The sequence below is a fragment of the Medicago truncatula genome, chromosome 8 (genome assembly GCF_003473485.1).
Source record: "Medicago truncatula cultivar Jemalong A17 chromosome 8, MtrunA17r5.0-ANR, whole genome shotgun sequence".
Lineage (NCBI taxonomy): Eukaryota > Viridiplantae > Streptophyta > Magnoliopsida > Fabales > Fabaceae > Medicago > Medicago truncatula.
The window spans coordinates 47,622,845-47,636,558 of record NC_053049.1 but is presented as its reverse complement, the minus strand read 5'-3'; the positions used below and the strand labels follow the sequence as shown (position 1 = coordinate 47,636,558).

General features: G+C 32.4%; 3 protein-coding genes across 9 annotated transcripts; 1 reads left to right on the top strand and 2 right to left on the bottom strand.

The window, feature by feature from the left end:
• Nucleotides 1-25: 25 nt before the first annotated feature.
• LOC11406549 (proteinaceous RNase P 2) lies at nt 26-5,481 on the bottom strand. 6 transcript variants are annotated; one of them, XR_005643489.1, is made up of 8 exons: nt 3,929-5,480; nt 3,526-3,615; nt 3,245-3,426; nt 3,023-3,143; nt 2,753-2,821; nt 2,465-2,594; nt 1,832-2,043; nt 26-1,035 (listed from the first exon to the last, which is right to left on the bottom strand). XR_005643489.1 is itself a non-coding variant. In XM_024773491.2 (8 exons), exons 1-7 carry the CDS (start codon nt 5,402-5,404, stop codon nt 2,349-2,351), a joined length of 2,085 nt encoding a protein of 694 aa, XP_024629259.2. In that variant the 5' UTR covers nt 5,405-5,481; the 3' UTR covers nt 1,504-2,043; nt 2,321-2,348. The 6 variants fall into 6 exon arrangements, 2 of the variants coding, with proteins under 2 accessions (XP_024629259.2, XP_013447328.2); XR_003008024.2 differs by lacking the exon at nt 26-1,035 and adding an exon at nt 1,137-1,397; XR_003008022.2 differs by lacking the exon at nt 26-1,035 and adding an exon at nt 1,504-1,756.
• A 1,532-nt stretch (nt 5,482-7,013) lies between these two features.
• On the bottom strand, nt 7,014-8,892 carry LOC11417002 (protein NONRESPONDING TO OXYLIPINS 2, mitochondrial). 2 transcript variants are annotated; one of them, XM_039828417.1, is made up of 4 exons: nt 8,609-8,892; nt 8,383-8,501; nt 7,620-7,667; nt 7,014-7,204 (listed from the first exon to the last, which is right to left on the bottom strand). In XM_039828417.1, the coding sequence occupies exons 1-4, from the start codon at nt 8,764-8,766 to the stop codon at nt 7,173-7,175; spliced, it is 357 nt and encodes a 118-aa protein (XP_039684351.1). In that variant the 5' UTR covers nt 8,767-8,892; the 3' UTR covers nt 7,014-7,172. The 2 variants fall into 2 exon arrangements, with proteins under 2 accessions (XP_039684351.1, XP_024627887.1); XM_024772119.2 differs by lacking the exon at nt 7,620-7,667 and having other exon boundaries at nt 7,036-7,619; nt 8,609-8,886.
• A 1,359-nt stretch (nt 8,893-10,251) lies between these two features.
• On the top strand, nt 10,252-13,106 carry LOC25502271 (uncharacterized). The gene is given in 7 exon segments (XM_013591872.3): nt 10,252-10,482; nt 10,654-10,701; nt 11,410-11,470; nt 11,574-11,708; nt 12,122-12,289; nt 12,767-12,836; nt 12,839-13,106. Coding segments are annotated over 7 exon segments (615 nt in total). The 5' UTR covers nt 10,252-10,375; the 3' UTR covers nt 12,865-13,106.
• The last annotated feature ends 608 nt before the right edge of the window (nt 13,107-13,714 follow it).

The following is a 13,714-nucleotide window of genomic DNA, read 5'->3' as shown; positions in this document are numbered from 1 at the left end:
AAAATCAAAGACTTGGTGACTAGCATAGAAAATGGCTCTAGTTAGATTATGAACTACTATATCTGCTTGTCTTTGAATAAACTTAACCTCAAAGTTACAATTCGAGACTAAAATATGTCTAATATTGATAACAATGACATTGAACTCTGATGCACCATCACTGCTATCACAAACAGCATCTACGAGGACTTGTAAGTCACTTAGAACTTCACACTTTGTAGTCCCAATTCTTGCACCCAGTTCATGACATTCAACATAGCCAATGTTTCTCCCTCATACACCAGCAAGTTATGTGAATACCACCCTATCAATGCTCGAACAGACTGACCTTCTGTTCCGCGTATGCAACAACCGAACATGTTGGGTTCTGCCCGTGAAAAAAACTTGTGTCAACACTGCAGCTGTCTGTTCTGTCCACTGTTGTTCCAGCTTCTGCTGTTGTTTGGTTGTTTTTTATCGCTTTAGATCGCACACTGCGCAAACACCCTGCCATTCAGACTACAGTAAACTTACCAAACACGGAATTTGATTGCCACTTGATCTTTTGTGGTTCCAAATCCAATCATTTCTATTATGCCAAATCCCTCACACCATCGTCAAGACTCTACAAACAATTACCTTAGATTCACGCACACAGACATCCAACAGAACCTCTCCCACTTAATTAAAACGAGATAAACGCGACTGAACCGTTGAAAGCAGTCATGCACCAGTCCAACATTCAATACTAGTCTGACATTCAAAGATCAGATGCATCTCAGTTTCGACAGATATATCACATAATTCACAGTTTTTCAGGCAAGGAACATGACGATCCTGAAGTTTGTCTCTGTGTTGGTGAGCACAGCCTACAAATTCTCCATATTAAATTACGCACTTTAGAAGGTACTTGAGCTCTCCACAAACTACCCCAATCTCCCGGTATAAGACACCTCTCTTCCTTCAAAGACCTCCGCATAATAAATCTATAACCGGAACGCACAATGCACAAACCGTTCCTCTCCTCATTCCATATGAAAGCATCAGGTTGGTCATCTATAACCAGATGAATATCCATAATAGTTTGGCTCACATCAGTGAATTTATTAAATGAATTAAATTTTGAATGTGTTTGAAACATAATTTTGAATGAAATAAATTTTGTAAAATTAATTTAGTAAATCAGATGTTTTTTGTAATACATAAATATGAGTTTGAAGTGAAAAGATATTAATTAAATGGAACTTCAGTTTTGACTCAAACAGTTAATAAATTTTAATTAAGGTCCTAAAACAATCTTTGGCCAGATTTGCCACTCTTTTGTGTGCAATTGCTTCTATCGGTATCAAGTTCAGTTCCATGACCATGTCTCTTCTCCTTTGACTTTAGCCGATTTCTCCAATACGTTTTTTGGCACTCTTCAAACGAATTTGCATCCATTTCAAAAACATTTATCAGACATTCACAAACAAAGAACATTTAAAACATGGAAAATAACGATACAAAGAAAGAGAAGAAAAAACATGGAAAATAACAGCAACAAAGTTTAGTTCTGACTGTGATCAATATTCTAAACTCAATGCACTGATTAATATGGATACCACTGTTAAAAAATTTAACAAAAAGTATTTTACAAAGAATGCTTCTCGTTGCAAAAAAATTAACTACTGAACAATCTCTATCCCGTGCCATGTGCAAGCAGCAATTAAAATAATGTTATGACTACCAAACTTTATTGTAGAACCTTAGCCTTTGTATTTCTCCCTGCGATATGAAACTAAATTGGAGCTTTTCTGAGATTTTTGCATAGCTGATAATCAATGCTACAATCAATAATATGAATTCAACTTACTTGTATAACTGAATATCAATGCTACAACCACTAATCAACTCTGCAGCCTCAAGTTCGGATAATATTGAGTTATTTTCTGTGATTTTTGTACGATTCTTGGGGAGTTCCGATCATTTTTTTGTGATTGACAAGATTCTGATATTGCAACTCCTTTGCAGACTCTTTTCTAGTAACTGATTTTGCCTGTTCCCCATTCTGCAGAGGTTTCTCATCTAATCAAAGGAAAAGAAAGTGGGAAGTGAGGGGATTAATTAGTGCAACACCAAGCTGATCCATCAATTGTGACAACATAAAAGTTAGCTGAATTCATATAAATATTATAACCAATTTGTACTCTTAACATCTATACTTTAGTGGCATATATTGTGAACGGTTAATACAAGAATTGTGAATCACTTAAAAGTTAAGAGAATACATGGAAAAGTACCATTTTCTACTAATATACAGTGTACTTTGATAATGAAAATGTTTCTACTGTTAAGTGCTTACCATTTTATTTTTGAGATTTATCTTTTGGTTAGTAATACGAGTTGGCTGTATATCATGGCCATCATATCAGTAACTTCCAGGATATTAAAATAATGAAGATTCCATATCGTCCAAAAAGTAACCTTGTAAATGTGAACTAGATACCTTTGGATGTTGTTGAAGAGTCTCCACTAACCATGTCCAATTTAGCACGTGTGATGCACAGCCATCTTCTTTCTGCTTCATCATTAAGTTCTGCTTCAATTGGAATATGCCAGTGGCCTTCTTCTGATTCCTGCAACCACAATTGTCATGTTATATTTTTCTTCTTTATCTTGTTTACATCATTACTGTTTCAACTTCAGATTTGTATGAACAGATATAATTTAACTAGTGTCACGTTCCGCCAATTTTTTTAAACAGTGCTATAGCTTTCCAGTGTATGTTACTTACCTGAATAACAACAGAACAAGGAGGCGGCATGTAAAACTCAAGACCAGCATCAGAGAAACCGAATCGTACCTAAAATTTGGAAGGAAAAAAAAACAAATATAGGGATTCAATGGTAAGTATAGTTCTAAATTGTAATCAAAGAAAGGAAAATCAAGCAAACATGCATTTATATATCATTAAACCAAAGAACAAAAATTAAACCTTTTTTCAACAAATATATACAACCTACATGATAATAAGAAAACTTTCTTTGCAAAGAGTAATGCATACCTGATGCCTTTCTTTCCACTTGGGGAAGAAGTCATTTCCCAGAAGTTGAAACAAATGATCTCTCATCTCATCATTGGAAACGAGTAAGCATTTGAATTTTATAGCTGCATACAACCAGTACCTGAAACACATGTTTGTAAATGAAACATAACATGCATAATCAGTAGAAATTATTAATATAAAATATTAATTAAAAATATATATATTCCATTTTGTTCATACCAATCATCATTTGATCCTGTGGGTGTTGCATAGAGTACATTAGCATTATTCCACCTATCAACCAATGCCTTGTTGATTGGTACATCCCTTTTGTCTCCTTTGATACGCCTATGATGCAAAACAATAAGTGGAAACTTCTTTGAAGGGAGTTTTTGGCGCAATTCATTGACAACAGCATTGATCTAAAAGTTTCACATCAGATGGAAAAAATCAATGACTGCAATTAGAACGGAATGCAAGGTAAAAAGAAAAAGGATAACTTTCCACATTCAGTAACTTGCCTTGGATGGCATGAACTTCCCTTGGCTGTAAAGACCTACATTTGCAGCATCTATCACTGCTTCAAAAGGTCCATAGTAGTCAAGCCATTTCTGCAATTCATAATTTCACATATGTCACTTCATCAATATGTAATGATGTTAGAAATATCAGTTGTGTTAATTCGACAACAAAAACTGGACAACTTTTGCAACAGAAATCTAAGTGGTTAACGCTGTTGAAATAGGTGATTAATAAATATATCAGGCGTCAAAATTCGTTAATCATTACCCAGCTACTAAACATAAATAACCATCTATTTGAACGGTGCTAACCACTTAAAAGAAGTGTCGCGAAAATTGTCTAAATTTCATCATAGGAAAAATCATTTCTCTAGAAATAACAAGCATTATTGAAGTTTCTTACTTGAAATGTCTGGAAGTTTGAATTTTTCTCATTACTTATAGCAATGGATGCAACTGACTTCGCAAAATTCTCAGTTTCAACAGGATCAAGATCAATAGTAGCCAGTTGCACTCCACAGCATTTACACATTCCATCCTTTCTTACACTGGTTTGAAGAACTTGCCATTTCCCCTTACCCAACCAACCGGTCCCATGCCATCCTCCACCGTTATTTTGCATTGCTTTCATTATCAATCCATTATCCCATTTTCTTTTTCCCACTTTTAAAGCGATTTTGCTCTTAAACCAATCAACAATCAAATCTGCAGTCGTGGTTGAAACTTTCCTCACACTACTGCGTAGTTTATGCAACACATAATAGACCCTATCACTCTTACCACCTCTTATGCTTACTCTCAAAAGTGCCTCCAACTCAGGCTCTTCAGGGTACACACCATGTTCCAACATGTGCTTTTCAACATCAAATGCTTTATCTATTTCTCCATTATTACAATAAGTAGATAGAGCAGGACCATAAGACCTTAACCTAGGATTTATCCCTAAAATCTTCATTTGTTTAACCATCTCAAAAGCCTTGTCACCATCACTCAATGCCATGGCCATTCTAGCCACAGATGTCAATGCTGCTTCATTCATTTCAACCTTACTCATACGCATATTCTCATACACTTCAAATCCTCTTTGTAGTGCATATTCCTTAACAACCTCACTCACCATTATCCCATTCCTCTTATCCCTGTCCTTATCATTCATGTCACTATCATCACTATGTGAAACAGAGACTGAATTATCTAACAATTTATTATCATCACTATCACTACAAAATCTTTCATCATCATCATCATTTCTATCTACTGATCCATTTAAATTATTAGATGAGACCTGTGCATTCAAAGTTCTAGTACCACTTCCACTTTTCGCAGGTCGAAGACCACCAATAGCTGCAGAAGAACAGAGATACAAAAGAACAGTATAATGGTGCTGCCCCAATTTTACACCTTGGGAAATTGCTGAATCAAATAAGGATAAAGCTCCCTTTAAATCCCCTCTTTTAGAACACTGATCCAAAGAAACCCGCAATTTAGCTTGTGGGGGGGTGTCCTTAATCTTCTTCTTCTTCTCGAACTCATTTTTATTCTCGTTTTCATTTTTCTTCTTTTTCTCAACAACAGTGTAACTGGTACTGTTAACTGATTTTGATTCAAAGGAAACCTTTTTGTCAGTATGAGATGAAGAAGAAGAAGAGGTTTTCTTGGAAAACCTTCTTACCGAGTTTTTGGTTGCTGTGTCAAGTGGGGGGTTGCGTGAAGAACATTGGATTGAAGGTTGTTTTCTTGGGTTGAAATTGATGGTGGTGATTGAAGGGAAGGATTCATAACCAAAATTTGAGAGTGCAAAAAGCTTGGGTATGAGAGAATGAGAGAAAGAAAGAGATTGTTGCAGTTGCAGTTGCAGCGTGAGGGGAGAAGTAGCCATTACATTTGCCTTATCATATGTGGCTGCTAACAAGTACTAACACCCAATCTAATCTTCATATACATGTTTTTTCGTGTACTTGTAAGTTGTAACAACTTTTGTTTGTCTTACAAAGATTATTTTTTAAACCAAGTTGCTCGGCTCCGGTGGCAAGGAGCTCCGTATTCGGGGAATACCGGCTTCGATTTTCAGGGGAACAACACTTGGTCAGTGCCACGAGCCGGATTAGTCGCTCACTATTGATGGATTGAAAATCGGTGCGAAAGCAAAAGAAAAAAAATATTTTTTTATAGAGGAAAACCCAAACACATCCTCTTGAGAAAATATAGCTCAATCTGGTCATTGAAAAAATTAAGGCAAAATTACAATTTTAATCCCTTAACTTAATTTTAGGTAATATTTTGGTATCTTTTTTTCATTTCAATTTCGTCCTTTTGGTCCATTTGCATATGAATTTTCAAGCTTCAAATTCATGGTTTTATTTTTTTATGGCATTTCAATCTTCAAATTTATGGTCTTCATCTATGTTTGCATAAGAATATCATATTTGAAGCTTGAAAATCTATATGAAAATCGACCAAAAGGACCAAATTAAAATTAAAAAAAGATAAAGGATCAAATTGTTATCTAAAATTAAGTTAAGGGACTAAAAGTATAATTTTGCTAAAAATTAAAAAATAGTATTAATTTGTTTCGAAAGAGATATAACTAAAAAATAAATATGTTTACACTCGTTAAGTAAAAGTAAATGATCCTAAGGGGAAGTAATAAAAATTAATTATATTTTTATAAGAGTTCAATTTATCTCTTAAAAAAAATAGTTTACTTTATATAAAAGGTCGGTGTAAAAAAGTTATTAATTTGCTTATCAGAATGATAAAGAATCTCTTCCAATTCCAATTTAACTAGAGACTCTAGCTTGAATACAAACATGAGAATGCATTCAACGATATTTAACTCATAGAAGGTTTGGTAAAAAAATAACAAATATACTTTTTTTGGTATTTATATTTGAGAAGGTCATATGGAGAAGCATCTTTTAGATGATATAGACATACCGACTTAAATAATTTGTAACCTTTTGATGACTTGAGACTAAGTTACAAGCATACTTAAGATATTTTTTTGTGCTAACCTTTTGATTCATGTGAGAATGGACCTTAATAATCTGAAGTTCGGTTAAGTCGTAAGTAAAATCGGCCCAAAAATCATCTCACTCATGAATCAAACTCGGATTCTCTTGAATGATTTGTTATTTGGTGAAGCTCGTTAACCACTTGAACTCAATCACTTGATAACATAATTGAGATATATTTCAAGCTTAAATATATTTTTTATTCTTGTAAGATATTCGCTTTTTTATAAAGTTTCTAATCAAATGTTTCGATGTTAACTCAAATAATTTAATTTAACAAACTAACAAAAATCTGATAATCAAATCAAGCTGCACTCACAGTCAAACTCCAAATTACCGGAAGAAAATGATAACATATTATCCATTTGAATATATCCTTTTTAATGAAACCTAAATATATTATATTTTACTACCTTAAACCCTATTTTTGAGCCATAGATAAACACATCTCTGGAGTGGAGATGACAGTGTCAGTGGATACTAAATTTATTTGATATTCGCTAAAATATATACGACATTAGATTAAAAATCATCATTATAGATGTGAATAGTTACACCCTACAGAGTGGACTTGTAACAACTAACAAGTAGCAGACGAAACACGATATGTCAGCTGCAACGGTTTAACACATCTCAAAGCAACCATGTATTTCCTTCCCATTCACCTGTGTTAAGCAAGGATGAAGAAGAACCTTTACATTAAGCCACACTAGTTTGATAATGATTTAGAAATACCTTCTAGCTGTGGTGATCACAGAAATGATAAAAATTGGCTTAAATTCTTCAGATATAATGCCCTTCAATAACGCATTATTAGTTTACCAAACTCATCCAAAAATAAGAAAGGCAAAATAAGTTATTCCAGAATCGTCTGGGGATAAAATGAACTAACTCGATGAGTAAGCAACATAAGTCGCATTACATGTTCGTCAAAGATATCTGTAAAGGATCCTATGTCAAAAGGCCACAAGATTACAAAAAAATGAAAACATCGACATTAGCCAAAGTCTGCCATCACATGGAAATGCTAATTGAATCAGCTAACCGTAGATCAACACTGTCATAAAGGCATGGAAATACCTGTAAAAAACAAAAGCATTGTGATAAGTTCTTTCCATTCAGCTATTACTGCAATTCAGATACAAAATGTGTTACGGACAATTATCTTACTAACTATGTGCTTTAAAAGAATAACTCTTGATAAATAAATGGTGTCGCAGTCTGGCAGTACTTACATAAAAGCACTCATGCCTGAAAATTTTGTACTTCTTACAAGTGTTAGAGGGATATGATGACTCATTTGCTATCTAAAATCATTTTCAATAGTATTTTTCATTTCTTTTCATCATGCCATGGATGGAAGGCTCTCTCGGTGGATAATTGTGAAAGAGAGAACATACATGGGTGACTAACTAGGAAGAGATACTGAAAATAGATTTTTGCATATTAAAAAATGTGTAAAATGCATTCTTCAAAGCTTATTATTCTCAATGAAAATGAAAACAGAAACTAAGTAAAGCAAAAAATCATAAATATATTTATTTTTGTTGAGTTGCAATACATAATTTCATGAAATTACTAAAAAAAAAAAATGTTTATGCTGGACAACACGTCTGCTGTGGAGTCACTTCATAATTTGACGACATTCTATAGTGCAACTATCGGTGTAATTCACAACCCTGTCGTCACTAACTATATGAGGTTGGCCCTATCTCATAATAAAATAGGGAACGAGTAAGGTATATGGTTCATTTCAGTTTTAGAGGTAGATTGAAGGCTTCAAAAATTTAAAAGCAATGGGTCAAACCCAAATGATAAGACCATTAGTGTGAAAAAAACGCACCTTGAGGAACTAAACCCCAACCAAGAGATTCAATGGATAAGCTTGAAACTAATCTCGCTGATGCGACCGCGCTATAGAACGGCAGCATTGATTCCAAGCTACTCAACTCTACCGGTAACCTAATCAACAAAATTGAAGAAAAATGATTCAAAATAATTGAATTGAATTTGAGTTATAATAAAATGAAAGATTAGGTAGGTGAGAGAGATAGAAGAGGGATTCTGACCGAGAAGTGAGAGAGACGCGTGGAACAGTTGCAGATTGAGGTTTGAGTTTGAGATTGAGATGGAGAGAGAGTGATGGTTGTTTAGTGTTGGTATTATGAACAAGAGATTGTAATCGAAATGATAACCTACACAAAGCCTTACACGACGATGTTGCCATTCTAATTCTTCTTCCTCTTCTTCAGCTCGGCACCTACGAGACACTGTCACACTGCTTTTCTTTCAAAGCCTCTTCCTTCAATGCTAGAACCATACGATGCCGTTTTACCTTGGACGAACGCCAAAAACATATTTATCCCAAAAATAAACAATTCTTTTTACGGGACAAAACAAATTAAACATATCCTATAAATATTTCAACTTTTCATTTTAGTCCCTCTAAAATTTTTCTTTAAATTTTAGTCCTTATAAAATTTTCAATCATTACTTTTGGTCTCTATTTTTAATTTAATTTTTGTATTTTTTAATGAAATTGAGCATAAATGTATCAAATATTCTAAAAAAAATTAAAATTTTTTAACAAAACACAAATTAAATATTAATTTTTAACCTTAAAAAATATATAATTTCATATTAAATTCATGTTTTGTTAAAAAATATCTAATTTTTTTTGGGAGTCATTCGTATGATATTTTGAATTTTTCTGAAAATTTTTATTAAAAAATATGAATTTTAAATATAAGTTTACTTTAAAAGATGGACAAAAGATGAAGATTGAAAATTTTATAGGGACTGAAAGTTGAAGGAAAATTTTAGAACGACTAAAACGAAAAGTTGACATATTTATAGAAAAATATATATATATTTATAGAAAAATATATATATATTTAACCCTAAAATTAAATACACCAACTTTCAATCTTAATTATTCTATCTTTCAAAAAAAATATATCTTGATCGTTGTAAAAAAAAAAAAATCGCTTTAATTTTAGTCCTTGTTTTTCTTTTTCGGGTTAAACAACTTTTTTTTATGGCATATCTTCGATAAAATCATAAAATATAATTGTTCCAACCGACTATTTTATTTTAAAGATAATTGGCTATTTAATATTGAAGGGACTATCACTTAAGAAAAAATATGGAAGGGCCTAAATATTAAAGGAAATTTCTCTCAAATAAATATATTGAAGGAAGTGTTTAGATAGACTAAAATCGAAAGTTTTTTTAAAAGAGTAAGATTGAAAATTTGTATATTCAAATTGGCTAAGTATATAACAAAAAGAAATTCTTTTACTAGCATTTGGCGTGTCTATATGTATACTCTTTATATTGCCTTAATACTTACTTCCTCCTCAATGAAATATAAGCACATACAAGGGTTGAAAAATTTGATATATATGAAATAAATTTTTAACCATACAATTTGACTTTTCAACTATCATTTTTATTTTTATTAAGATAATAGGTATAAATATTTTTTACTGTAATAATTAAACAAATACGTGAAATTCATATTTTTGGATAAAATTTTGCATAAAAATTTATAATGTCATAAAAATACCTTAAAAAAAAAAAACAAAAAAAACTGCTACTATCATTTTTTAAAAAAACATGAATTAAATTAAACTATTTGAGGGGCATTTTTGGATATTTGACGTGTCTATGAGCAATTAAAGGGCCGTGTAAAATCTTCCAAAGCCCAGTTGAATATACACCGTTGAAACAAAAGGCAAGCAAGCACCATGGTTGCCGCGGAACTCTGAAATCGCGTGTCTTAAAAGTTCAATCAATCTATCTTCTATTACCATTACCGCGACTTCAAAGTAATAATGCCTAGTAGTAGAAGTAATAATGCTAAAACTCCAAAGAATCATGGTGGAACTGGAAACAATCCCAATCCCAATACAAACTCAAACCTTACTTCTCTAGAAACTATGTATGTATATGCACCGCCCCTTTTCTCTATATCTCTGCATTCATTTCAATTTCACATTTTATATTGTTTAATCTATTCATTCTTATTGTTTTCTTATCTTATTATCATTATCACCATTGTTATTAAGTAAACTCTATTATTTTAATTTTCTTCTTTTTTTACTTTCTGCAGTTGCTATGAAGGAAAACATCTAACCAATCTGCTCCAATCAATCCTTAGGTAAAATACTTACCGCGTTTTGTGTTTGGTTATGCCGTGAAAAAATTGATTTTGGTAGAAAGTGAGTTCAACTTAAACTTATTTATGTTTGGATATTGTTAGATTATTATATCTCTAAATACATTCACAAAAAAATAAGTTTTTATTTTTTATCACTTTTGTAGAAGGTAATTGATTTTAAAGATGTCTAATTGATTATTGCATGTTCGGATGTTTTCAAGCACAACTGATTTTGCCTTCAAGATTGATTTCAAACAAGAAGTTAGAATTTGGAGCTTTTGCCTCTACAAATACAGTTGATGTTTAGCATTGAATTCAGAGTTCAACTTACTTTTACATGAATGTATCCAAACATAAATCATTTTACATGAAACTTAATTCTAGGTTATTGCACAAGCTAGAAATATAAGCTTTCGGGCAGAATTGATTTTGGGACTAGCATAACTATTTACGGTCAAATCAGGTTTGGCTGACCCAATTGTGATTCTGGGGGTACAAATACCGAACCAAACATAAGCTTAATTTTCCATGTGTCCAAACATAGGACTAATTTTCCATTTGTTGTTTCGTGTTTTAATCAAAATTTCAAAATTGCGTGCTCCATAACATTGTTTAATGAAGCCGGGGGAAGGGTAGAGGGTATGAATGAAGATTTAACAGTTGTGCAATTTATCACCTGATCTTGCAAGCGGTTATTCTGATGAGCAGGGGGGTCGAATCAGCAAGACATTTGGATGGAAGTTCTTTGCCAGAAAAGATATGGATAAAGGTTTAACTCCAACTTGATTTTCCTAACTATAAAACATATGAATGAATTTAGTAACATGTAGGAGTCTTGCACAGTCATATAACATTTACCTGGAACCTTGCAGCAACAATTTGCTATTGGGGTCAATGACGTAACTCGTGTCCTGGAGCGTATGAAACCATGTGCAGAGTTTGAAAGGTCAGCTCAACTCCTCCCTTCAATCACAAGCAATCATAAAACACCTTCAGTTAAACTTCAGGTTGATTTCTTTTATTCTGATATGAAGGAAATGTAAATTATTTATTTAGTACCTGTACCTGTTGTTACTATTTCATCGCATCATATTAAATCCTCCAGCTTACTCTATTTTTAATATTTCTACCTTTACATGGTGCTTCAAATATCCATGTACCGGTAGCTATAGTTAGGCTTTTCGTTCTTGCTGATGCTGATCCCTGCAAATTATACTAGCAATTGACAGTGTGTTTGGAAACCATTGTTTTTGCATCCACAATTTCAAACACAGTTAGTTTTCCTTGGTATAAATAACTAGTTTATTCTGTACTTAGGTAAAAGTAATATATGGCTGCTTCTGGTGTTGGCATGTAGCTTTGTTTTATAAGCAAGCCTTGAAGAGAAAATATATTCACATTTTATTTTATGATGATGCAGGCTGTGCTTGTAGCTTCTGACTGTAGCTCACGATGGCTGACAAAGCATCTTCAGAGTTTGGCTTCATCAAGGAGTGTTCCACTGATATTTGTTAAGGATAATAAAGAAGGTTCTTTGAGATTAGGTGAACTTGTTAAATTGAAAACTGCCATTACTATTGGAATTAAGGTTAGATCCTGGCCTCACACAAGATATATATTCTGTTTGGTTTTTAATCATTTTTTGTTTAAAGTGCTCTCATGAAATTATAAAAGAAAGTGATTATTTTATCAAAATAAAATAAGCTAATTCAAACATGTAGTATTTTTTTTTTTTTATTTTGTAAATTATTTTGGGTAACTACATTCCATAATAGCTTCCCTTGATGAATCCTAGTTTTCAATATCACAATCAACTCCCTTGCTTTTCAATCCTGCATTTCTATATATCAGTTTCCTTATTTTGCTAATAAGATCTGCTCAAGCACACTTGACACCATTTCTTGAGTTTAATGTGTCATGGTGAGAAGAATTCAAGAGTCCAACAGGCAACGAACCCGTGTTATTTTACCATGGCTTGAGATGTCACTATAATCTTCTAAAGCTATTTTGGTTTCATCTTTCTTTCTTTTTAGATATTGAGTTATTTATCTTTCACTGACTGCAGGTTAAAGGAAACGCTATTAATAAAATTGTCGAGGATATTATTCAAGTCGATGGATGTAGACTCCAACCTGATGAATCAAATTCAGCTGGAATATTTGACGATTTTCAACACCATGACAAAAAGGGAAACTTTGTCACAGATATAATTTAATCACTGAATTTAGGATTAACATCTATTTTTGTCCCCGTGTAGTTTTTTCTTTCTTTTTGGGGTTAAAAATTGTTTAGTTATTTGTAGCTTGCTACCTGTTACATTTCTAAAATTCTAAAGTTTGAGCAACATAATTCTTTATCATCATAGAGTATCAAGAGAAGCCTTTAAGTTGTTCTTTCTCGTTCAATAAATGGCTCCAAGTTATTAGCAGCAGCAAAGTGTCCATTTGAAAGCACTTATTGAAGGAAAGTAGTGTTGGTTTCATGGGGACAACATTTGACAATGTCATGTTTGCGTTATTGATAAATATTGGAAAATTATAGAAAACTATAAGTAATCGCCAATGAACATCAAGGGGGTGTATTTGAGATTTTAAAAGACCTTTTTGATAGAAAAATCTTGAAGATTTTAAAAGACTTTGTTGGATTGTATTGATTTTGTGGGATTTTAAAAGACTTTTTACAATCAAGATTCTTTGCAAGATTTTAATGGATTTATGATATAGATTTTAGAGGATTTTAATGGATTTTTAAGATTTTAAAAAGGGTCGTTAAATTTAAAGATACAGTACAGTATAATACTATTAGATGTATAGATCAGTTGCCAAAAAATCTCAAAAACAAAAGTACAGTTATAAATCAACTGAAAAAAAAAAAAAAAAAAAAACATTGAATCAATGAGTGTATAGATTATTAGATAATATTTCTTCAAAAAAAAGACTATTAGATAATATACTACTAGCAGGTTGATTGATCTTAAAAATTCTGGACATATGATATCAAAATAAATAGACCT

What these genes read in the sequence shown, in the direction of transcription:
- LOC11406549 (XM_013591874.3), bottom strand. Translation starts at nt 5,404, where the DNA reads ATGGCTACTTCTCCCCTCACGCTGCAACTGCAACTGCAACAATCTCTT. An exon ending in CAAACTTCCAGACATTTCAA is followed by an intron (nt 3,616 to 3,928) that starts GTAAGAAACTTC and finishes TATGAATTGCAG; the next exon opens with AAATGGCTTGACTACTATGG. An exon ending in AGTGGAAAGAAAGGCATCAG is followed by an intron (nt 2,822 to 3,022) that starts GTATGCATTACT and finishes TCCAAATTTTAG; the next exon opens with GTACGATTCGGTTTCTCTGA.
- LOC11417002 (XM_039828417.1), bottom strand. Translation starts at nt 8,766, where the DNA reads ATGGCAACATCGTCGTGTAAGGCTTTGTGTAGGTTATCATTTCGATTA. An exon ending in CGCGTCTCTCTCACTTCTCG is followed by an intron (nt 8,502 to 8,608) that starts GTCAGAATCCCT and finishes TTTGTTGATTAG; the next exon opens with GTTACCGGTAGAGTTGAGTA. An exon ending in TTGGGGTTTAGTTCCTCAAG is followed by an intron (nt 7,668 to 8,382) that starts GTGCGTTTTTTT and finishes TCTGAATTGCAG; the next exon opens with TAATAGCTGAATGGAAAGAA.